At 42.5% G+C, this 24,710-nt stretch overlaps 1 protein-coding gene across 1 annotated transcript in view; it reads right to left on the reverse strand.

Moving 5' to 3' along the window:
- Nucleotides 1–2,241: 2,241 nt before the first annotated feature.
- CD38 (CD38 molecule) overlaps nt 2,242–24,710 on the reverse strand; it is a 41,461-nt gene continuing 18,992 nt past the window's right edge. Inside the window, exons 2-8 of the mRNA XM_082653230.1 lie at nt 23,214–23,343; nt 21,441–21,576; nt 15,313–15,398; nt 12,315–12,388; nt 10,006–10,098; nt 9,565–9,651; nt 2,242–5,793 (exon numbers count right to left, since the gene is read on the reverse strand). Of these exons, the coding sequence (XP_082509356.1) occupies nt 5,739–5,793; nt 9,565–9,651; nt 10,006–10,098; nt 12,315–12,388; nt 15,313–15,398; nt 21,441–21,576; nt 23,214–23,343 (661 nt within the window). The 3' untranslated portion in view covers nt 2,242–5,738. The remainder of the gene's footprint in view (nt 5,794–9,564; nt 9,652–10,005; nt 10,099–12,314; nt 12,389–15,312; nt 15,399–21,440; nt 21,577–23,213; nt 23,344–24,710) is intronic.

A 24,710-nucleotide genomic window follows, 5' to 3' on the forward strand; every position in this document is an offset into this window, starting at 1 on the left:
TGGGAGGGAGCTTGTCCGTCCAGCACATTTTTTTTCTTCCAGCACTTTTGTCTTCTGATTTTATTCTAGCAAGGAGAGCTGCCCACCTTTACAGCCACCGGAGTAGTGGGTGGTCGGGAGAGCAGGGGCTTGGATTGGCAATGACAGCAGGGGTTGTTGAACTCTGGGTGGGCTTGAAGAATGAAAAGTATAGTTCTTAGATTGATGTCTGGGGGGCAGTGGTCATGTTGATACCTTTTGTCAGGATCCAGCTTGCGATGGGAGCCAGCTCTTAGTGAAAGGTCTTAGGAGGATCCCTGGCCCAGTCCTCTCAAGTGGGCAAGTATTAACCATCTAGGATGATTCAAAACTCACCTAGGATGAGAGAAATTGTGGCTGACCCTGCTCATTGGCAAGAGGGCCATTCCCTACCCTCTTCTCCATTGCCCACAGGGTCACAGGGTCTCGGCTTCCAAACCAAGTAGGCTCGTCAAGCAATTTCCTCCAGAATAAAAACAGGTTCTAGGGCTTCCCTGGTGGCGCAGTGGTTGAGAGTCCGCCTGCCGATGCAGGGGATACGGGTTCGTGCCCCGGTCCGGGAAGATCCCACATGCCGCGGAGCGGCTGGGCCCGTGAGCCATGGCCCCTGAGCCTGCGTGTCCGGAGCCTGTGCTCTGCAATGGGAGAGGCCACAACAGTGAGAGGCCTGCAAAAAAAAAAAAAAAAAAAAAAAAAAAACAGTTTCTAGCATTTTTTTGAATTTAAAAAACTAACCTTGATGGTACTCTATGTGTTATGCACTATTCTGAGAACTATACATCTATTTTCTCACTTAAAGCTTAAACAACCCAAAGAGATGGGCACAATTATCACCCCATTTTACAGGTAGAGAAACTGAGCTCTGTTCTAAGCACTTTACATGTGTCAGGCCCTAGAGATCAGATGGATCTGTATGACCGTCAACGTGAGGCTAGCAGACCTGGGAGGCAGGTGCCATGCTCCGTGTGCTTCCACCATGCGCCATTCACTTCAGTTATTTCTAATCCCAGAAACAACAATGGCCACGTCTGACAGTGACAAAGCGACAACTGAGTGCCCTTAAGGGCAAGAACGGCTCCTCTACCCGACCGGTCTGTGGAGTCATTTGGGGTGCTGCTCTTGACTCAGTGGCTTCCAAACTGTTCTCCTGCCCTCCCAGAGAACCTGTCAGCCTCTGAGATTCCCTAGAAAATGTATTTCCAGCCAGAGTTGTATTCAGCCGTTGCAGCTGAAGTCACTGGTTGATACATGTGTACAACACGTGTTAGTTTTCTCTTCTCTGCAAGTCTGCATGGTGTATCAAGATTTTAAATGTTGTTTCACACTTACATCCCTTATTAAGAATCACAAATTTCACTATGTCATCACATAGACTCTTGGAAAGTCTCAAGTGAGTTTTCTTAACAGAAGAAAGGTGTGTCATCATGTGATTCTCCAAGCTGAGATTCTTCTTGGAAAGAAAACAGCACTATTCCTTCTTTGATGTCTCCGAGGACAAAGAGGAATGGGTGAGGGTTTTCAGGTCTTCAACAGACTGTGAGTTTGGACTCCTCTGGGCACCTATTCCAGCCTCCCCCACTCACGAGACATACCCAGGATGATCCTCTCTTCCAGTTGCCCAACTCACTTGACCTTGGGGTGGGGTAGGTGAGAGGATGTGTTGCCTTTAGAAGCCCATCTCCAGCTTGTTTAATTCTTGCTCCAAACCCATAGATAATTTTTGCAGGTTTTTTCCCAGCTCCACTGAGGTATGATTGACAAATAAATATATATTTGAGGTATACAATGTGATGTTTTGGTATATGTATACATTATGAAATGATTATCACAATTAATCTAATTAACATATTCATCATCTCACATAGTTATGTGTGTGTGTGTGTGTGTGTGTGTGTGTGTGTGTGTGTGTGTGGTGAAAAAACTTGAGATCTACTCTCTTAGAAAATTTCAAATACACAACACAGTATTGTTAACCTTCTTCACCATGTTGTACACTAGGTCTCCAGAGCTTATTCATCTTATAACCAAAACTTCACAACACCCTTTTACCAGCATCTCCCAGTTTCCCCCACCTGCCAGGCCCTGGTAACCACCATTCTATTTGCTGTTACTATTGATATAAAGTTGACTTTCTTAGATTCCGCATATAAGTGAGGTCAAACAGTATTTGCAGACACAATTGTTGTTAAAAGAATGATTCCACAAAGTCCTTTATTACTCATTTATTATTTTTACAGTATAACTCATTTATATCTGTTATAAATATATTCCAAACTGGAGATTCACAGATGTTAATGAACTTGCTCACTGGGTCACTTGTCTCTTAATCCCACTACCTTGTGCTGTTTGCGCTTTGACTAAAGGATGAAAAAGGCAATGTGAACCCATGTGAATGAAGTTCAAGGATAAATGCTGTCAGGGACCAATTCCAACCCTTCTGTGCTTTGTGTGTGTGATCCGAGGGCCAGCCAACCACTGCCTCTCAGGGTAGCAACTGACTCCCTGATGGATTGATAAAAAACACATATTAAAATGATGACTCATGTAGTAAAAAAAAATTGCTTCATTATTTTTAAAAAACGGTGAGAAAAATGTTAGGTTAACGTTGCATTTATAAAATGCCTCTTAAAGTTATACTCTAGGTTTAACATTTTACTTCATACAATTTTAATTTGCCATACAGAACATTTACCAATATACATAAGTACTTGCCTTTTAAAAACCCACAAAAACAGAGTCATTCTGTGCAGTACAGATTCTACCTGAGATGCTCGAGTCACAGTCTTAGGAGTTGTTCTCAGGAGGAATGGGATGCCAGGAAGTAAGTCAACATGGCTCCTGCTGCACCCTTTCCATCGGCGAGTGTGCACTTCTGGGTTGAGCTTGTTTCCAACAAGGGCTAAAATGCACAGACAGCTGTCAAGCCAAAGAAAGAATGTGTTTTGCCAAAATATTTGATATATACTTGGCCTTGTCTGCCAGGTCTATAAGAGACACCGATGTGGCATGAAACAGAACAACATAATCAGTGACATGGGGCTAAAGAAAGACCCACTGAATGTGGCATCACTGTGGATTGAGAGACACTGTTTTTTGTAACACAAAAGTGTGTGTACACATACACACAGTTATACATACATATGTATGTATGTGTATCCTTTCAAGTATCAGAACTGTATTTGTAAGTGTGCCTCAAATATTATGAGGTCATTAACCATTACAGAAGGAAAATAGAGAGCCTTTAGGAGTTGGAAAAGCCTTTGAGTGAGTATGATGGTGGGTACCAGTTGGCATAGTAAGAGGATTTCCTAGAGCAAACAAGAATAAAGTGGGGAGACAGGGCATAGCAGGTTTATGAGTAAGATATGAGGTTCATAAGCAATCAATATTTCAGTAGAGATGTCACTTATAAGAAGAGCGATATGGAGGATCTATTTAGATATGTAGGCCAGAAAGTCCTTAGGGCTAGAGGTGCATGGTCAATGGCAAAGGTGCAAAATTGGAACTACAGAGAGAACGGAGGCAGGGATGAAACATCATGGTAATGAAGATACAAAGGTGTTGCAAGAAGAAAATAGCACCTCAGGCCCCAGCCACCTCCAGGGCTCCTCAGGGCTCTCTGCAGCATTGTGTGAAGCCTTGGGACCAGCCTCCTCTTTGGTCTCCACCAGCTTTGACCTTAAACACTTAAATGAGTCTTCTTGGGAGAAGATTCTCACAAATTGATTTTTACTAAATCCATTTCATCTCTGAAAGGGGACATAAAGAACAAAATTTTCCTAACACAGGGAGCCACTTCATGGGGTATCCTGGTGAACAGGAAGGTATCTTAAAGGATCCAGAACTCAGCAAGCAAGCCCAACAATAAGGCAGAGTCTTGAGAAGAAAACAGCTAGGTTACCCAGTGGATTAGCAGGGAGCTATTTCTGAGGACATTCTGCAGGTAGGCAGGAGGCAAGTCTGAATCTTAATCAGAACTGGTCCCTAGCATCCATTCTCATGTCCAGCCAAGACTACAACCCACAAGGATGTGCCTAAGTGGAGAACAGGCTGTAGCTGTAGGGGCTGCTGAAGGAAACAGGATTGTCAACCAGGGGCAGGCAGACAGGGATGAGTGATTTCTTACATATGAGACACTATGCTAGACTGTCAAGTTTTGTCATCTTTTTTAGTTCTTACCACATTTTGAAGAGGGTAAGTTTATAATCCTTATTTAAGTGACAAAGAAGCTGAATTTCAGAGAGGTTAGGTACTTCATTCTAGATCACAGAATGACGCCAAAATATGAACCGAGAAGTGTCTGACTCCAAAATTTATGCTGTTTTCAACAAACCTAGTGGGTTCCCTGAAGGATTCTCAAATTAGCTTATTAATTCTTCACTCAATGCATCTATGTTTTAACCAAAAAACTAGAAAATCTCCAGATGTTTAAAAATTAAGCAACACATTTTGAAATAACAATTAAATCAGAAAATATTTTTAACTAAATGATAATGAAAAGAGACATATCCAAACATTTTAAGAGCTGCAGCTAAAGTAGCACTCAGAGAAAAATTTATAGTGTTAAAATGTACATATAAGAAAAGAAAATGTACTGAAAAATCAATGATCTAAACCTCCATCTTAAGAAGCTGAATAAAGAAACCCAAAGAGATTAGAAGGAATATCTATATCTCTAATAATAAAGAGAAAAGCAAAACCCAAATAAGTAGAAAGAGAAAATCAACAAAGTTAAAGGTTGGTTCTTTGAAAGAGTAGTAAAAATGATAATCCCCGAGCAAGACTAATCAAGTAAAATTCAAGTGAGAAATAAATTGTCACATCAAGAACAAATATATATATTTTAACTGCCTCCTACATAAATAAGACACTGAGAATGAGGAGGAGAAGGAAGAGGAAGAGGACAAAAAAAGTATCTGTTTTGAAGCCATCTAGAAAATCACATTTCAGATTCTATTGTATTTAATTTAACCCAACATGCATTTATTGGAAGAGAACATAAGGGCTGTCCATCTGGTTTTATCAGTCTAGAAAGATAGAGCACATGAATTTTGGAGTTGAATAAAGCTGAGTTCAAATTCATTCTCTACCTTGAACTAAATGTATGATTTTGGGAAAAGTATATAAATTCTCTGAACTTCCTTTTTCTCATTTGACAAATGGGAGATAATAATATCAACCTCATAGGGCTATCGGAAGGATTAGAGGTAAAGCACCAAGCGTGTGGGTAGCTTATATCTTACAGAATATTTTTCCCAACATGACCCATAACCATGGCATTTATAGTTTATCTGTAGGAAGGGTACAAAAATATATCCTGAAACAAGGTCATTCATTTGGAAATGTAAACTTTTCTGAAAAGTCTGGGCATTTACTTTTCTTGACCTGCCAATAAGAGAGGCTTGGAGTGGTCATTCTTCAAGGGAAAGGATGTTACCAACATATTAATAACATAAAGCATCATATGAAAATTAAACTGAAATAATATAAAATTTCCACTCTAATGTTATACAGTAATTAATCTTTCTTGATTATTAGGAGATCGAAATAAAAACTATGCCAATAACATAAGTTATTTTAAGACTCTAGAGGAAAAGGCTCCCATCTCCAGTGCTGATATTATGACAGAGAATTCCCCCGAATCCTCAGCTTTCCACGAGCGTGTCTCCTGAGTCGTGCATTTTGATGTATACTGCAGGGCCTCAACCACGCAGACTGGCTCATCTGCAAGATGAATCCCCAGGCTTTTTCACACACTGAAGGAACTTGCCAGAGCTATGACGAGAAAGGAAAAAAGGAGATCAAGAGGCAGTACAATACACCTATGGTCAACTCACCAATGAAAGAAGCCCCTTTGTTAACGACAAAACTACGCATCGACCACTTAGCATCCACCCAAGTTTCTTTCCTGCACTGACAACAAGGAGAAAGGTCAAGTCCAAGAGTGAATGACTGAAAGTACAGCCCAACTTAGCTTCATTTCACTTGTAAAGCCATAGAAATAAATAACTGATGTTTGAAGATAATATGTGGAGATGAAAATGTCTGGCTCACACAAGTCACAGATATGTGCTATGAATGTCAGCTGAGAGTCAGGAAGCAGCAGAAGCAGCAACCTAAGAGGAGGGACCTCCATATTTTCTGTTGAGGATTTGCTTTCTCTTCAAAAACTTCCTGAGGAAGTGTTGGGTCTAAGCGTCAGGCAGCAAGAGGTCATAGACTCTCTGGGAGATGGCTGGCGGCCATCAGCAAAAGGACCACAATCCTTGGCACAGAAAGAATCCTAGGTAAGTATTAGCAGGTGAAGGACTCTTGCTTTCATAAAAATCAAATAACAAAGCCACAGGGTCCAATGGGAGTGGTTAGCACATGGAGGAGAGAGGTGGAGAGCAGGGTAAGTGGTTCCTTAAATTGCAGCTGAATCTGATTTTGCTAAATGTGAGTCAAGAGAGAGAGCGAGAGGCTTAGAAGCAGCTACCAGTACCCCTGTTTCTAGGATAGGCCATCTCAGGCTCATCTCTAGCCAACTGTCATGACCAGTTGGGTATAGTGGCTCTAAGTAGAGAGTCAAGCCATCCTCACCAATACAGTGATCTGAGATTCCCCACATGAATACATTCTAGGAGGGAAAAGTATCTTCTTCCTTAAGGAAATAATGCTTCAGAAAAGGAATCTTTAGAGGACTATTTAGGATTTTCGAAGCCACCTTTGCTTTACAGTAAATGAAGAGAATAGGAAGACATTGCTTAATTAGTTTCTCATTTATTGGGAAGTCAATTTTGGTAAAGGAGCAGCAATTGTGCTGTTAAGATAATCTCTCTCCAATAATATATAAATATCCACATCCAATGTTCCAGTAAAATGGAAACACTTGTGCTATGTTGGATAACACATTGAGGATAGAGACAGAGTATCTTGAAATAACATAAAAGGAGAAATGCACCTTTAGGGTTTTTTAATATGCCACTAGGGCACACTAGCCAGAAAAAGCAATCTGACTATTTGCTTTTTTTTTGGGGGGGGGGGCGGGGGTGTACGCGGGCCTCTCACTGTTGTGGCCTCTCCCGTTGCGGAGCACAGGCTCAGGACGCGCAGGCTCAGCGGCCATGGCTCATGGGCCCAGAAGCTCCGTGGCATGTGGGATCTTCCCGGACCCGGGCACAAACCCATGTCCCCTGCATCGGCAGGCGGACTCTCAACCACTACGCCACCAGGGAAGCCTTATTTGCTATTTTTAAAGTAATCCAAAAAGTAGTATTTTAAAACATATCTTAAGAAAAACATATCTTAAGAAATTCTGGGGACATCCCTGGTGGCGCAATGGTTGGGAATCCGCCCGCCAATGCAGGGGACACGGGTTCGATCCCTGGTCCGGGAACATCCTACATGCCACAGAGCAACTAAGCCCATGCACCACAACTACTGAGCCTGCTCTCTACAGTCCATGAACCACAAATACTGAAGCTCGCATGCCTAGAGCCCATGCTCTGCAACAAGAGAAGCCACCATAGCGAGAAGTCCATGCAAGGAGGGAGCCCGCACACAACAACGAAGACCCAATGCAGACAAAAATTTAAAAAATAAAAAATAGGGCTTCCCTGATGGCGCAGTGGTTGAGAGTCCGCCTGCCGATGCAGGGGACGCGGGTTCGTGCCCCAGTCCAGGAAGATCCCACATGCCGCGGAGCAGCTGGGCCTGTGAGTCATGGCCACTGAGCCTGTGCTTCTGGAGCCTGTGCTCCGCAACGGGAGAGGCCACAACAGTGAGAGGCCGGCGTACCGCAAAAAAGAGTTGCCATTTAAAAAAGTAAATAAATAAATAAATAAATATTTTAAAAAAGAAAATCTGTGTATATTTTATAAAACTGAGTGTGTGTATGGAAAAAATGACTTTAAGGATATACAGCCATATGTTAATCGTGTTTGTCTCTGAGTAGTGGGATTTATTAAAAGGTAATAGAATCAGTAGAAGGTCTAATCCATGTAAATGTAATTACAATTCTGTTTGCTTATTAAAAAAATCACACTGAAACAGCGGGACAAATTTGGTTAAATTGGAAAGTATGTTTGGGATGGAGTGATTTAGACTACAGTCTACATCTATATCCATGACATTCACTTTGGGCTCCCCTAGAGACAAGCAGCTTGCAAAGCCACAGAACTCTTAGACACAACAAGGGCTCCTGGTAATTCAAGGAGGCATGCCGAGTATATCATGACCTCATGGTTGGAGAAAAACAACAGGAATTTCAAATATGATCCCCAAGTTTAAGGTCACATGAGCTGGTGCTCTGAGTGACAGGTGCTGACTTACGAATCACGTCTTCCTAGGTGGGCCACTATACAAGTCCATGTGGGAAGGTATGCTTAATTATTCTTCCCAGGTGGAGGATGAATGAGCTTACCCAGAGCCTGTAGTTTGGGCCATTCATAAAAAAATGGGGAATGCTAAATGTAAGAAAAGAGATAAAAGAGTGTTGGGGACGACTCATCTACATTCCCCCATCTTGTCCTAAGTTTTAGCATTCCATTTTCTCAATGCAAAGTATCTTTGAGTAACTTAACCTGGTCAGATGTTTGCCATGTTTCTTTTATAGTTGTTCCTTTGTTCTGTTTGTTTTCCCATCTAACTGCTGTAGAAGGCTTCTGTTATTTTCTGGCAGTTTCCAGAGAGAAGCCAGCTGACTGATGGGGAATTCAGGTCATTTGAGAGACAAAGGCCTCACTGAATGTTCTTTGAATCTGTCCTTCTGTTTTTCTGACATGGTTGGTGGGAAAGGGAGGTGATAGAGAAGTGATGGGAAAAGTATCCTAACGTTTCAGCTTCTACATTCCTTAAGAAAAGTTTTCTCTCTGCATCTGTCTTGTTCCAAGCTATCACATATGGGAAAATTTCCAAAGATGCTTTTAGCAGAGATCTCTGTCTATATTAAGTATTGGCCACAACTTCTTAAAAATAGTGAGGGGAGAGGGGTCCCAGTTTTGATAACAGGGTTGCAGGTGACTTTAAAAATATATACCTATCTGTAATTTAAACTTTTCTCCAATAAACATGTATTACTGGTAAGTATTTTTTTTAAGATTTTACATTTTTTCATTAGAAAATGATAAAGCTTGGTAAACTGCCATTTGGCAACTTACCAAGTGTTAGGCATCTACACTGAGACCCAACTAAAGAAACCTCACCTGCAAAATTATGCCAAGTCACAAGGATTTTATAAATCCTTTGTATATGGCAAAACGTGCTTCTACTCCTCTGAAAGCTAGGAGTTCTGGGTCAGGCCTCTCATGTGGGAAACCAGGAAAGATACCCTCAAAGTCTGGGTCAGCTTTACAGGAAAATAACTGCTTGAGTCAGGTGTGGAAGGAAGAGAAAGAGGAGGGAAGGTGGACAGCAGGAGGCCACTGGCTGGAAACACCTTCTGGGCTGAGCTGGGGGAAGAGCAGAGTTCACCATAGGTCACCACCCAGATCACCATCCAGGCCCAAGGGAAGATGCCTGTGGATGGCAAGACAGCCATTTCTTCTTCAAGAAGACATCAATTACCTGTAGTTATCTTGGCAAGTAAATTTGATATTCCTTTGCCTTATAATCTGTCTCAGATCATTTATGGAGGAACCCGAGCAGGAGTCACTGGGGAAAAAAAAGAAGAAAGTGTTAAAATAGCAAGAGCTCACAAACATTTCCTGAGTCTCTTGGTTTCTTCCAGGTAGCAGGCCCTGGTCAAGGCCCTGGGGTAAAGAGGTGAAGCAGAGGTAGCTTCTAAGAGCTCACAGGTCAGCAGGGGAGCCAAAGGTGTGAACTACGTAGATACCTACCATGGAAATAAAATTAAGAGACTGTTGGAATGGGGTAAATGTAGAGTAAGGCCCCATTCATTTCCTGAGCCAGTCCTTTCTCAATGCATTTCTGTGACTGTGGACTCTTTCATGGACTGATTCCTGAAATAACCCTGAGAATATATGGCTACAAGGTAGTAACATATACCTGGGAAATTTTCCAGGGTCATGGATCACCCAAGCCTGTAGCGTATGAACCTTCATTGGATTCAAGTTATGGACTTCCACACGTCCAAAAGTTCTAAGATGGGAGAGACAAAGAACATTGTTAACCCCAGACTAAATTTTTCAGGCATCCACAGCCCCTGTGAAAAGCCAACAGGCGGGGTGCCATTGGTTAGAACTTACCCTTTGGAAGTGATCCATGATTTGCATTAAAATCAGGCATCTTTACTCATTCAGTGTGACCCTAAATGAGTAAGATTCTCAAAAGAAGATTCTTAATCTGTACATTGATGTTGATTCTTTAAGTACTTGCTATTCCAAGAGTGGGCCTTAGACCAACGTAATGAGCTCATTAGACCTGCAGAATCGCTGCCCACCACCACCTGCTGAATCAGAACCTGCAGCCGAACAATCGCCAGGTGATCTACTCACTCTCTGAGTTTGAGAAGCACATCGTTGAAAGACCCCGATGTCCTGCTCTAACCCCAGCCTTAAACTCTCCCCATTAGTCTCTACCACTCCTGTTACAAGTACTTGGATCCCTAATATCAGATTACAAAATTCTGGAATGTTAACACTTGTACCCAAAAACCTACAAGGTTGGGGTCAGAAGAAGATAGAAGGACGAATGTTTCTTGGTGGAATTAAACATTGAAAGAGGAGAGAAGGAAAATTAATTTGGGGCACGTGGAGTGCCTGGGGCACATTAATACATGCTCCCTCCTCTCAATCAGACTTATCCGGGGAAAGACTGAAGAAGAGAGACTGGAAAGGTAATCAACGTGGTAAAAACTGTAAGTACGGAAGGGGGTTAGAGAAGGAAGGCATGAGTGTGATCAGAGTCAGTGGTTAAAGGAGTGGATGTGGAATCTAGAAAAATGGTACAGATAAACTTATTTGCAAAGCAGAAATAGAGTCACAGAAGTAGAGAACAAACTTATGGTTACCAAGCGGGGGAAGGTGGGGTGGGACGAACTGGGAGATTGGGACTGACATATATACACTACTATGTATAAAATAGATAACTAATGAGAATCTACTGTATAGCACAGGGAACTCTACTCAGTGCTCTGTGGCGACCTAAATGGGAAGGAAATCTAAAAAAGAGTGGGTATATTTATATGTATAACTGATTCACTTTGCTGTACAGCAGAAACTAACACAACATTGTAAAGCAACTATACTCTAAGAAAAATTAATTAAAAATATGGAATTTCCTTAGTGGCACAGTGGTTAAGAATCTGCCTGCCAATGCAGGGGACATGGGTTCGAGCCCTGGTCCGGGAAGATCCTACATGCCGTGGAGCAACTAAGCCTGTGTGCCACAACTACTGAGCCTGCACTCTAGAGCCTGCGAGCCACAGCTACTGAGCCCACATGCCACAACTACTGAAGCCTGCGTGCCTAGAGCCCGTGCCCCACAACAAGAGAAGCCACCGCAATGAGAAGCACATGCACCATAACGAAGAGTAGCCCCCGTTCGCCGCAACTAGGGAAAGCCCGCGCAGCAACGAAGACCCAACACAGCCAAAAATAAATTAAATTATTTTTAAAAATTAATTAAAAAATAAAAAACAAAGGAGAGGACAATAACTGATACTCATCCAGCACTTTCTCTGTCAGGCACAGGGCTCAGCATTTTCATATATTATCCCAGTTAATCTTCATATCACCAGCACCTCCTCAGGTACATACATACTACAGGGGCCCTGCTAAGGTCACATAGGTGAGATGTCATGACCTCTGGAGTCCCCGCTTTTAACCACTATAATAAACCACTGACACTGTCTGCAAAGAGGTAATGAAGGTCAAACGCCCAGCAGAGCTCCTACTGTTCCCAATAGTAGACTTACTGCTGACTTGGGATTCATACAGTCCAGGGAGGAGAGAGGAGTCGGGCAGATCTTCGTGGATGGTGAGACTTTAGACAGTCAGAAGGAAGGAGGGGCCGGGTCATATGGGGGAGCACCGTGAACAAAGGTGGAAAATGGGCAGGATGGAGTGTCATGGGAGAGAGAGCTGAGAAGATTATAGCAGGCGTCGTAAAGCCAAGAGGAGGAGCTGGACACATGCAAGGACCATTAGGACTTTTGGAGGATTTTAAACAATGGAGAAACCAGACAAAAGTGTTGACTTCGAAAGACAAAGCTCACCATAGAATACAAACATTTTACCTTTTTTAGCCCGGATTCAGTACTGGCCTTCAACATGAAAAGCATATTCTTCTAAAGATGAAGTGGCCAATAGGAGACTGTGCTAACCCTTACAAATAGGATGCAAAGAAATAAGTACCTCTTTCTATCAAAGGCGTTACTGATGGATCCATTGAGCACCACCTGGACCACACCACAGGCATTTTCTGCAAACTTAAGAACAGAAACACCATTCCTCAGCATGCAAACTTAAGTGCCACGCCCCAGCACTTCCATCCCAAACACTTCTTAGCATCATCTGGTGAAGGAGGAACGGCCTGTATGGCTCTAGCTTGGTCAGGCCAGATCTGTGTAATTTTCATCCCAAGCCATTGGAGGGATTATGCTTCCCATGAGGGTTTTCTGGAAGCAGTTGCTCCAATCTGTGTCTGAACAATGAAGTTCAGCATCATCACTGCTAAATTGGTGGTTCAGAAGGTGGAAGTCCAGGGACCCCCCTGGCAGTCCAGGGGTTAAGACTCAGTGCTTCCAATGCAGCAGGTGTGGGTTCGATCCCTGGTCAGGGAATTAAGATCCTACATGCCACGTAGTGTGGCCAAAAAAAAAAGAAATAAAAGGTGGAAGTCCAGATGAGTAACAGCAACATAATCACTGAAGGAGGAAGGTAAAAGCACTTTCTTGGGGCCACGCACTGTAGACACTGCACATTTCATTTAGCGGGAGCAGAGCAGACACGTAAGGAGTAAAAGAAATGAAGAAAGAAAAAAGAAAACGCCAAGAAAAAAGAAACTGTGGAGAGATGGTGACACTGAAGCCTGCAATGGCATAAAGAGAAACGGGGAATGGATGAGTGTATATTTTTGAGCAAGGGGTTTTATTCCGCTGGAATCTTCCCTAGGCACTGGGGGAAAACAGGATGAACAAAACTAAGCAATATACTTGTTTCCTCCAGGAGGCCTATCCAGGTCCCTGGGACTAGCTCAGGTCTCCTTCACACATGATACAACTATACCGCATCGTGAGGTTGAGCTTAACGCGGGGTTAGCCACCAGTACTGAGAGTTCTGTGAGAGCTGTGAGCCTGGCTGTCCCGCTCGCCACTGCAGCGCTGGAGCCTCGCAGCTAGGGCACAGCACAGAGTGGGCGCCCAGGGAGAATCCACGCATGGAGAAGAGGCAAGGGAAAGGGGAGGCAAGAAGTCCAAATACTCTGCGATGGAGAGTATGGAAGAACCCAGGACAACAGAAGCCAAGTCCTGAAGGATGAATCGGATTCTGCCTGGTAGAGGTCGAGGCAGACGCAAACCAAAAGGCCCAGGAGCTTGCGAGAGGAGTGATGTTTGGGGGAAAACTTCGGTGGATGCTGAAGCTAGGTAGATGAGTTAGTTCACAGAGGGCCATGAACGCTTTGCCAAGGAATCCAGCCTTTACTCCGCAGGAGATAAAACACTACTGAACAATTTGAAAGGGAATTGTGAAAACCCTGTGCGGTGTCGGTCTTTCTCCTGGGGGTGATGAGCAGAGAACAGAGGCCCGATTACTATCAGTCACAAGTGCTAACCCAACAGATGGGTGCCAAGCACTAACCCTGTCCTATGTAAGTCTCAACAGCCCCCGCAGAGTAAATCTTGGGTGAGTTTGCCCCAAGGTCACGTCACTTGGAAGCAAGGAAATGAGCTGGTGGGGGGGTTGAGGGGGGACGGAGGGGGCGGGGGGATCCGAACCACCAAGCAGCACTGCCTCTGGTGTCAGAAAAAGAAAAGATCAAGTCGGATGAAAGAAGCCCGTTTACATCCATCTATCTATGAGAACTTGGCCAAGATAAAGGTGCAGTCCCAGGGGAGCTCACAATGGTAGAACACCTTCCTTCATTTTCCTGTGCTCCTGGCCCCAAGGACAGTGTGAGGAACACAAGTAGGTGCTTGTCACATACAAAATGTGACTTGGCTTTCAACGTTTTCAGCAACAGCACTGCCACCAAACAGATCACACACTGATAACATAAATAGAAACTATTCTCAGAAAAAGCAAACAAACAACGACAACCAAAAACTCTGCAGTGCCTCTGATTTTCACAGCACGTAGTAGGTACTCTACAAATATTTGTTAAAGGAATGCATTCAGGTAAACCATACTAGGGTTTACCTGAATCTCCTTAAGGTAGGTGAGGCTCTCAGCTCTGCTACTCACTAGCCCATTGACTTTGAATGAGTCACTTAACCTCTTAAGTTTCCTCACCTGGAACATGGACATTTGTACCTTCTCATGCCACCTGTTGTGATGACTAAACAAAATGACACAGGTGACACAACTGGCCCAGGATTTGTCATGAATAGGCACTTAATATATGTGAGTTCTCACTTCACCCAGCTCCTCCGATGTCTGAGTTTAATTTTGGAGAATTCTAAGTAGTGTAGTTTCATTTTCTCCCGTGTTTCCCATTCATTTCTTTCCTTTCTTCCTTTCTTTCCCTTTTTTTGCCTAGTCCGCTTAAAATAAGCAACTTACAAGAAAAATAAATATGTACAAAGGCAGCTTAGAGTGAGGTCAGAAACAGATAGCCGGGAGGATGGTATTTCCCAGCCTGGGTTCTGGATCTGGAGTCAGACAATTTGGATAAACACCTAGATCTGCCACTTACTGTGTACATTTAGTAGAAGGCTTATTTACCTGCACCTCCATTTTGTCACCTATAAAATGGATGTGATACTCATGGTGCCTACTTCATAGGGTCCCGGTGAGGATAAAAGATTTTAATCCATGTAAAGACCTGAGGACTGTGCCTGGCACACAGTAAACGGTCTGCAAATGTAGATTATTAAGACTGTCCCAGGAACCTAAGATTGGCCAATACCAGGATCAGAGGATTTAAAAAGCCCATAGATGGGCAACCAAAGCCAAAAAATGGATAAGAGCAAGAAGTCTTCAAATAGAGCTCAGCAACCTTCCACGAATGCCCACAAATTACACATGAAAATATTCTAGCATGTGCTTATGAACATTTTTCTGAGGAAAGAATACTAAACTTCTGTTTCTAAAAGGATCTGTGACCTAAAGTGCGTTAAAACCAACCACTTACTGGATGACCTCTTAAGCTCTTTGGTCTCCAAGATTCTAGAATTTCACTTGTGGTACTTACCCTTTTGGACACCAAGTCCCAGAATACAGAAACAAAGTTGTTGCTGCAGTCTTTCTTCCAGTGTGGACAAGATTGATAGTTCATTTCTAAAAGACATAGTTTACAGAAAAGTAATTAAAGTGGAAAAGAAAAGGTATAATTGATCTCTGTTCTTCGCGGGCTATTGGATCCCAGTGGAGCTGCTTTCCGGTGGCATCCCCGCCAAGATGGAGGATGGAAAATGGACACATCTCAACCCAATTTAACTAAGTGCCCCCTGAATCCCTTCCAAGTCCTTACCTTACCCTCCAAATCCCAGACAGGAACACAGTGACCAGCTTTGAGTCATCATTCTGGGAAATTACAGCAAAAGTTCATCTGACAGAGACAAGCCCCCCTGTATTATTTCCGCTTCCAGGAAGAATTAGAGATAATTTCCTCCCCCACCACCTTCTGTCTCCACACCCTTAGGCTCAGATGCCCTCAGAGTCTTTCTACACTCGCCCCATCCAGACAGGCTTAGCTGTCAGTGAGGAACCACAGACATAAGGCACGAACACATATTTTCTGTGATACTTCTTCCAAGGATATCTGCTTTAACGCACCAGCATTTTTTTTTAATTTTTTTATCAAGGTATAATTGACAAATCAAATTGTAAGATAATTAAATGGTACAGTGTAATGATTTGATATGCATATACATTGTGAAAAGATTCTCCATCAAGTTAATTAATATGTCTATCACCTCATATTCTTTTTTTTTTTTTTTTTTTGATGAGAACTTTGAAGTTCTACTCTCTTAGCAAATTTCAATTACACAATACAGAGTTAACAGTTATAGTCACCATGTTACACCTTAGATCCTCAGATCTTATCTGTCTTATAAATGAAAATTTGTACCCTTTTACCAACTTCTCCCTATTTCCTCCACTTTCCAGCCTCCGGAAACCACTTATCTACTCTGTCTTTATGAGTTCCACCTTTTTTTTTTGGATTCCACATATAAGTGATACCATGCAGTATCTGTCTTTTTCTGTCTGATTTATTTCACTTAGCATAAAGTTCTCCAGTTTCACAGTGTTGTCACAAATTATGGGATTTCCTTCTTTTTAAAGGTTGAATAATATTCCATTGTGTGTGTATTTACATATATATGTACATATATATACATATACACATATATGTACATACATATATATGTGTATATATATATATGTATATATATATCACATTTGCTTTATCCATTGCATTTGACTACACAAACATTTATTGAGTGTTAGGCCCTGGAGATAGAGAGATGAATTAGATAAAGTCCCTGCCTTCAGAGGTCACATAATCTACTATAATCAAATAATTCAGAGAAAGAGCAACTTGGGTTGGGGGTGGTGTGCAGCACCATGTGGGAAGGTTGACGTTGAACTTGGTTTTGAAGGATGAATAGAAGTTTTCAGACAGACGTGCTAGAGAAAGGGGCTCCATGCCGAGAGAGCATGTGCAAAGGCACCGGGTTTAGATTTGTACCGCCAGAGTAGAAGGGATAAGGAGGGGATAGATGGAAGATGAGGCATATGAAAGACAAAGGCCAGACCAGGCCAAGGAATTCCGACTGTATCTTAGAGGCAAACAGAGCTATTTGGGTTTTAAGTAAGAGACAGAAACAATTCCATTATCGTGTCCAGACGGAGGCTGACATAAAGGGGTCAGGGGTGAGCAGTTAGGATCCGACAACAGTCCAGCAAGAAAGGAGGGGGCATTAGTGATCTGGATTCAGGCAATTGTAACAGCCACAAGAAAGAAAGGATGAACTGCTAGGTAAATGACTAGGTTGGTGACAGATTGGGTATGCCAGAGGAGGATGGAGTGAGAATGAAGGCAGAGTCTGGGATTGTCTCACCTCAACTTTGCCTCATCCAGCAGGTAGGGGAAGTGTGGGGTGAGAAGCCCTGGAACCCTCTCTTGGTGTCCCAGAGGTCAGGCATGCAGCAGCCACCTATTTCTGCTGTGGGTACGCGTACAGCTGACCCTGCACAAATACCCATCTTTCTACTTCCACTTTGTTATAGGTTGAATCGTGTACCCCCAAAAGATATGTTGAAGTCCTAACCCCCGGTACCTGGGAACATGATCTTTTTTTTGGAAAAGGGTGTTTGCAGATGTAATCAGGTCAAAATGAGATCATTAGGGTGGGTGGGTCCTAACCAGTAAGACTGCTCTACTTATAAGAAAGGGAAGTTTGGTCACAGAGACAGACAAGCACAAGACGCACAGGGAGAAGACAGCCATGTGAAGATGGAGGCAGGGACTGGCGTGAACCAAGGAACACCAAGGGTTGCCAGCAAACACCAGAAGCTAGAAGAGGCCAAGGACTCTCCCCTGGAGCCTTCAGAGAGAGCACAGCCCAGCCAACACCTTGATCTAGGACTTCTAGCCTCCAGAACCATGAGAAAATAAGTTTCTATTGTTTTAATGCCACCCAATATGTGGTACCTCATTACGGCAGCCACAGGAAACTAATATAACCACAGACGTGGGCTTGACTGCCAGTGACCAGAAAGAAATTTCTAGATCAGAAATACTTCCGGGGATGAGGAAGTAATCCTGGGACTTTTTATAATAATTAAATGCATTAAAAACAAAACAGCACAAATTAGAAAAAAAAATCCATGTACAGATGTAAATAATTACTGCAGAGTCAAAAGATAAATTTGAATCATCTCCAATAGATGCAAAACTGTTGACGATGATGAAATGAACATAATTTTGTAAGGTGCTACAAGGGTGCCCCTGTTCATAGGTTTTCATGAACATAAAGCTATTTTATCTTCACAACCATATCTGGAGAGAAGTCTCTGAGTTTCACCTACCCTCTCCCCACAAGGATGCTTCCCCTTGCCACCTGCCCATTAAATAAAATTTGAACATCACAGAGAAAAAGAAGGGAGAGAAATTTTACAATAAAGTAAGATAAATTAAGTATATAAAAAAAGCAGAATAAGAAGTTAAAAAAAGGGAGAGATTAGAAGCTTATAACAGAAACTATGACTTTCATAATAAAACAAGTAAACAAGGCAAAACCAAGGTAGAAAAAAATTAAGGAAAAATTGTTTAAGCCAGACAATAGAACAATTAAAATATAAAAATTAGGAACCAGAAAGACAGCAAATAAAATAAGGAAAAGAGGTTAAAATCAATAAAAATTGAGGCCAAAGGAGAAGGAAGTAGACAGAATAAAACAACCTATAAAGGATTCAGTTGAATAGAAAGCAAAAATAAAGAACTCTGAAAGGTAAACTGATGAGAAATAGATTTCTTTATTTCTCCAATCTTTTCTAAGATAAAGCTGACGTGGTATATTGAAAAATAAAACTAAAAGCAAAGTTTACAGGAAATACATTTAAGCTAAAAGGGTTAAATGAATGACCTTGAAAAGCTAACTTGCAATAAGGGAAATTTAAAAAGGAAAGCAAGAACTATGGTAAAAACTATAAAAGTTAACCAAAAAGAAAAAGAGTAAATGGAGAGATATATTTATATGCCATATTTCTAGGTGCAAAGAGTCTGGATTAAAGATTAATTGAAAAGTTACAAAATAAAAACACTGGATGAAAATATAGAAAACTCTCCAATCTTGAGTAAGAAAAATTTAAGCAAAATATGGAACCCAACAGCCAAATAGGAAAGGATAGACAGATTTGTTGCATTTCTGTGTGGCAAAAGACAATATAAACAGTATTAGAAAAGAAACAGAAACTGAGAAAAATAGATTTGCCACCTTTGTGCCAGAAAACAGGCAGGATGACACGTGGTTAAGAACACGAGTTCTACAGCCAGTAATCGTGGGTCTCTCCCAGCTCTGCCACTCACTAGCCGGCAACTTACTTAACAGCCCTGTGCCTCAGACTCCTCCTTTGTACAATGAGATCATCACAGGGGCTGTGAAGGATTAAATGGGTGAATATTCATACAGCACATAGAACAACGGCCCATAAGTAGTAGCTACTATTGTTAATTTATATTGAACTTCTATAAATAAGAAAATAATAGACATCCCAATAAAAAGGATTAATATATATGAACTGCCAGTTTACAATAGAAATAAATATCCACCATTAAATATACAAATATACTCAGCTTCACAGCAAAAGAAATGCAAAAATGAGCCGAGGTATTATTTCTTTATCGAAATGGCAAGACATTTTAAAGTATTATTGTCCAGTGTTGGTGAGGGTCTGGGTAAACAGATTATCTCATATATTTTGAGAGTATAAATTGTTACCAATTTGTCACTTTCCACCACAATTTATTCCACACTGAAATTCCACCCGTAGTCATTTATCTTTCAGAAATACTTCCACAAGCATGCCTGTGTGTGTGTGCACTCATGTGCGTGTACAAAAGCGCTCCTTGCGATGGTGGTTGTAACAGCAAAAACATCTGAAAAACCTAAGTGTGCAGCAATCGGAGGTTGTTCAGATAAATTATGATATGTCCGTAGAGCACATAAGATGAGGCCTTTTCAAAAGATATGGCTGTATTTATACCTACTAATTTTAAATGAATAAAGCAAGTTGCAAAACAGTATGTGTACATTTCAAGTATACAGACTGTCCCCGACTTGCGATGCTTGGGTTTAGGATTTTTCAACTTTTTGACAGTGTGAAAGCGATATGCATTCAGTAGAAACCATAATTTGACTTTTGAATTTTGATCTTTTCTCAGAGTGGTGATATGGGGTCTGATCCTCTCTCGTGATGCTGGGCAGCGGCAGTGAGCCACAGCTCCCAGGCAGCCACGCCAGCCAGCGGGTAAATAACCAAGACACATATGACCACTCTACACCCAGACAACCATTCTGCTTTTCACCTTCAGTACAGTATTCAACAAATAACACAAGCTATTCAACACCTTATAAAATAGGCTTTGCGTTAGGTGACTTTGCCCAACTAGAGGCTAATGGAAGTGTTCTGAGCACATTTAAGGTAGGCTAGGCTAAGCTACGATGTTCAGTACGCTAGGTGGATTAAACGCATTCCTGACTTATGATATTTTCAATTTATGATGGGTTTATGGGGACATAAGGAAGATCTGTATGTATTTATGTGAGCGCAGGGAAATGCAGGGTATGTACCAAATTGTTGACAACAGTCCCCCTTTGGGAAGGAGCATGAAAATCGAGGAGTGGGGGAACTGGAATTTTTGCTTTTTACTTTGATGCATTTCTGTATATGCAAGTATTTTTCGATTAGGAGTACATCTTGGGCTTCCCTGGTGGTGCAGTGGTTGAGAATCCGCCTGCCGATGCAGGAGACGTGGGTTCGTGCCCCGGTCCGGGAAGATCCCACATGCCGTGGAGCGGCTGGGCCTGTGAGCCATGGCTGCTGAGCCTGCGCGTCCAGAGCCTGTGCTCCGCAACGGGAGAGGCCACAACAGTGAGAGGCCCGTGTACCGCAAAAAAAAAAAAAAAAAGAGTACATCTTTTTTGTAATTGGAAATAATGCAAATCTGGGTTGAAGAAGCTACTACAATAAGTTTTTTTAAATAGTCAAAAGCAATAAAAATAAGAATAAAACTATATAAAGTAAAAATATCCACATTATAAATAAAAAGAGAAAAAAAGAAGTGAAATGAGCTCAATCAGGCTTTCTCAGTAGAAAACATCTCCCCACAGTGAGGTGTTCTGGGTCTTTCTGGGCAAGGAAGGTGACTTCTGATCAATGGCAAAGCCACACACTGGCCCTAGACCCAGAGAAGCCCAGCATGTGGTCCCTATGGCTGTTCTGTGGAACAAGGACTTTGGCCTGGTTGCCTCAGAGTCCTCATTCTGTTCTAGAATTCTTTGGTCCTGAATGATGCCCTTATAGAAAGTAAAACACCAACAATTCAGAAGCAGGCTACTCTTGCACTCAGAAAGGAGGGAATCAGGAAGCATGAACAGCCCTAAACTCTAAAGTCAATTTTTCTAGAAAACATGAGTTGGTCTACAGAATTCTGTTTTACATGAGCCTGAGTTGTCATTAAGGGTATAGATGCCATCAGGGTGGGCTCCTGTGGCTCCTTCCTCCACACTTATCTTCTGGAATCCCTAGCAGAGCTCAGGGCTCCTGCACCCTGCACGTCCCCAGGCGCCCCCAAGTGGACCAGATCCTCACCATAAGAGCCTGCATCTCCGCACCAGTTAAGGTCATCCGCAATGTAACCCATCAGTGTGTCTTCCAGAGTGAACATATCTCGCTGGACCTTCGTGTACTGGTGCGCCAACTCCTTGGTTTTGCTCCAAAAGACTGTCTAAGAGAGAATAAAGACAATCTATTATTGAGATCAATTTACTAAGTCAAAAAAACTCCACCGAATTTGCATCTTTTTAAATGAAAGAAAACATAGGAAACATCAGAATAAATCACCTATAGTAAGAGTAGGTGTTGCGGGTTTCACGGATCTCTGTGTGTGAGAATGAGAGAGAGTACATGTGTGGAGGGTGTGTGTGTGTGTGTGTGTTCTCTAGGTCATGATGTAAAATGAAGTTATTATTCTGGATTGCAGGGAAAAAAGTCTCAAAGCCACTGATCAGAATCTTATAATAAACCTAAGTTCCAAACACATCTGGGGGAGGCATTAGGTAGTCCCAAATTCCTAAAGTTCTCGGCAAAACAATTTTTTCTAAGTGCTATTTTCTGGGAGAAGTGCCCTTTGATTCTTAAACAGCTCCATAACCCCTGCTTTTTTCCCCGAAATTCCCCTATCCCCTTACAAAAAAAGGAAAAGAACAAATATAGTGAGTTTTTGCAGGGTCCCTTGTAAAGGTGCAGAAAGTCAAATTTCAGAACAATCTTCTGCTCCATGGATCTATTCATTCTTAGTAGGAGGCAGTGGAGGTTTGAAGCCGGGGCCCTGGAGTCATGCTGCCTTATGAAACCCAGCATCACTGCTCACTGGCTGTCTGACCTTGGACAACCAAAGAATTGCTAAGCCTCACATTCCCCATCTGTAAAAGGTATTGATGATAATTGTAAGGAAGTCCTGAGATGCTGAGATGAAATGAGACGATGCAAATAAGGTGTTTGTCCCGTGTCTGTGGGCAGTCACTTATCCAGCCAGTGTCCCCTGGTGATGATTTACCAGCAGCTACTCTGTGTTGGGCTTTGGGCTTGGTATACACCCCGGAGTTCCATAGTCGCTCCAGCTCTAACAATGGGAGGAGACTGTAATGTGTGGCTGTCTTAAGGGCTTCGTGAAGATGATTTGGGGCACATTGAATTTTCACTTTAAACACTGACTTTAGAAAGGATGCACTCCATTACAGACCTTTTCCAGTATAATTAATGTATTAAAACCCAGGCCTCTATGGCTCTAAATCTTGGGCCATTTACATTTCAACTGGTCACTTTCAAGACCATCAAAATTGAGTAATCACTGGCCACCTAAACTTGCCACGCCTCAGTTTTCTCTCTAGTGAAATGGGATTGCTGATGTCTGACCTACCTATTCCACAAGTTGACTGTGAAAACCTAACAGAATAAAGGTTCAGAAAGTCATTTGGAAGCAAAAAAAGGCCCTCAGCAGATGCAAAATGGCATTGTCCTCATCATCATCATCGGAGGTCAGGGAGAGTTTTGCAGTTCTATAAGGTGGATTATTTTTGTTTGGATTGGGTTGGGGTTTGTGTTAGGTTTGTTTTGCCTGATTTTTGGCCGACTCTCCTTTCCTCTTTCTCTGTCCCCAGTTCTCTCTCCAGTCCCCAGATGTTCTAAATCCCAATGACATCCTGGTCTCCCAATGGACCCCAAGCTCCCTCCCTGCCAACCATGCCTACATCCTAATAAACAGATTTTCCTCTTCCCTCATCCTGGTCAAAATGTAGTCCCATGACCTCTTCCCTTTGACTTTTATCTTCAGTTTTCAAATCCATAACTTGACCCAGTTACCTTGTCACAAGGCACCATTTGATTCACCAGCTTCATCAGTGGGTGGTAGTCTTCCTCTGTCGCACTGCAGGGGTCCTTAGAGATAAATGCATTCCTGAATGCCTCCCTGATCTTTTGGCAGTCTCTATCTCTGTGAGATAAAACATGGGAAATAAAATAAAAGATGAATAATTAGATTTCAAACATATGTTTAGAGCATAATTACCCCCAAAAAATATCTGTGTGCCAGGTGGTTCATATACACCATCACGTCTCATGTGTACAAGAGTTTTATGAGATGAGCATCACCCTCCCTGCCCTACAAGGTCCCTGCACTCGTGGGGCTTACTCTCTGGTTAGAGAGACAGACAGTATACAAACAAGCAGATACGCTAACGAAATAAGTATGGATTATGATAAGTATGCAGGAAATCAGTGGGGAATATTGAAGCAATGACCACTGGTCTGGAGAGGGCTCCCTGAGACTAAATGTTGAGAAGGAGTGCATTCCAGACAGAGGGTGTCACAAGTGCAAAGGCCCTGAGGCAGAAAAGAACTTGCTGATTTTGAGGAAGTGAGAAAAGAACAAAGGGAGCGGTGGTGAGAAATCAACAAAAATAATCAGTCTTTCAGACAAGGAAACGATTTCAAATTTTACCTAATTATCATGGGAAGGCAGTGGATAGGTTTAAGCATGGAAGTGACCTCATCTGATTTTGGGTTTTGAAAAAGTCACTCTGAGAAACTCCGTGCCAGCCCCAAAGATGGAGCAAAGTCTCTGAAATAGGAATTCCAACCCCATGTCCTCTCCAAACAGCCCCTGGCAGTGAAAAGGCAGGCTGGCAAAGCAGCAGAGATGGACGGGAGGGAGGGATGCTGGAGAAGATTGCAGCTGGACCTTCCCTTCTGTGTCTGTGTTAACTAGTGCACCTGAGCCCATCATTTCCTGGGGGGAAGGAAGTGGGTTTCCACTGGGAGTGCTCAGACATGGTTATCAGGACAAACTCCAGCCTTTGGACCCGGCATCCCAAATACAGTACCAGGTCAGGCAGCTAAACCTGGGGGAGTAAAGACGAGCCCCTCATTTTCTATTCCCTCTGAGCCTGCTCTGGCCCTGCAGGGCACGAACAAAGCAGCCATTCCAGAGGGTCTTTTGCCTTCCCAACTCAGGCTGGCCAAGTCGAGTGGATTATTCCTCCTGATAAGCCAGGGAATCAGAGGATACCTGTGAGACACAGGGCCTTACACCAAAGCCACCCTGTGTATGTTGGAGACTCATCTTCTCAGTCCAAAATAGCTGCTCCAGTTCCGGCCATCATGACTACATTGCAGCCAGCAGGAAAGGTTAGGGAACAAGAAAGGAGGAGAAGGAAGAGAAGGGAGAAGTAACCGCAGCAATGGCCATGTGCCAGCTGCCTTTTAAGGACACGTGCTAGAAGATGTTCTTGCTATTTGCTCTTATCATATTTGCTAAAATGTAGTCATGGGCACACTTTGCTACAAGGCAAGATGAGAAAG

The sequence above is a fragment of the Grampus griseus genome, assembly GCF_964374135.1.
Source record: "Grampus griseus genome assembly, chromosome: 4".
NCBI classification, from domain to species: Eukaryota; Metazoa; Chordata; class Mammalia; order Artiodactyla; family Delphinidae; genus Grampus; species Grampus griseus.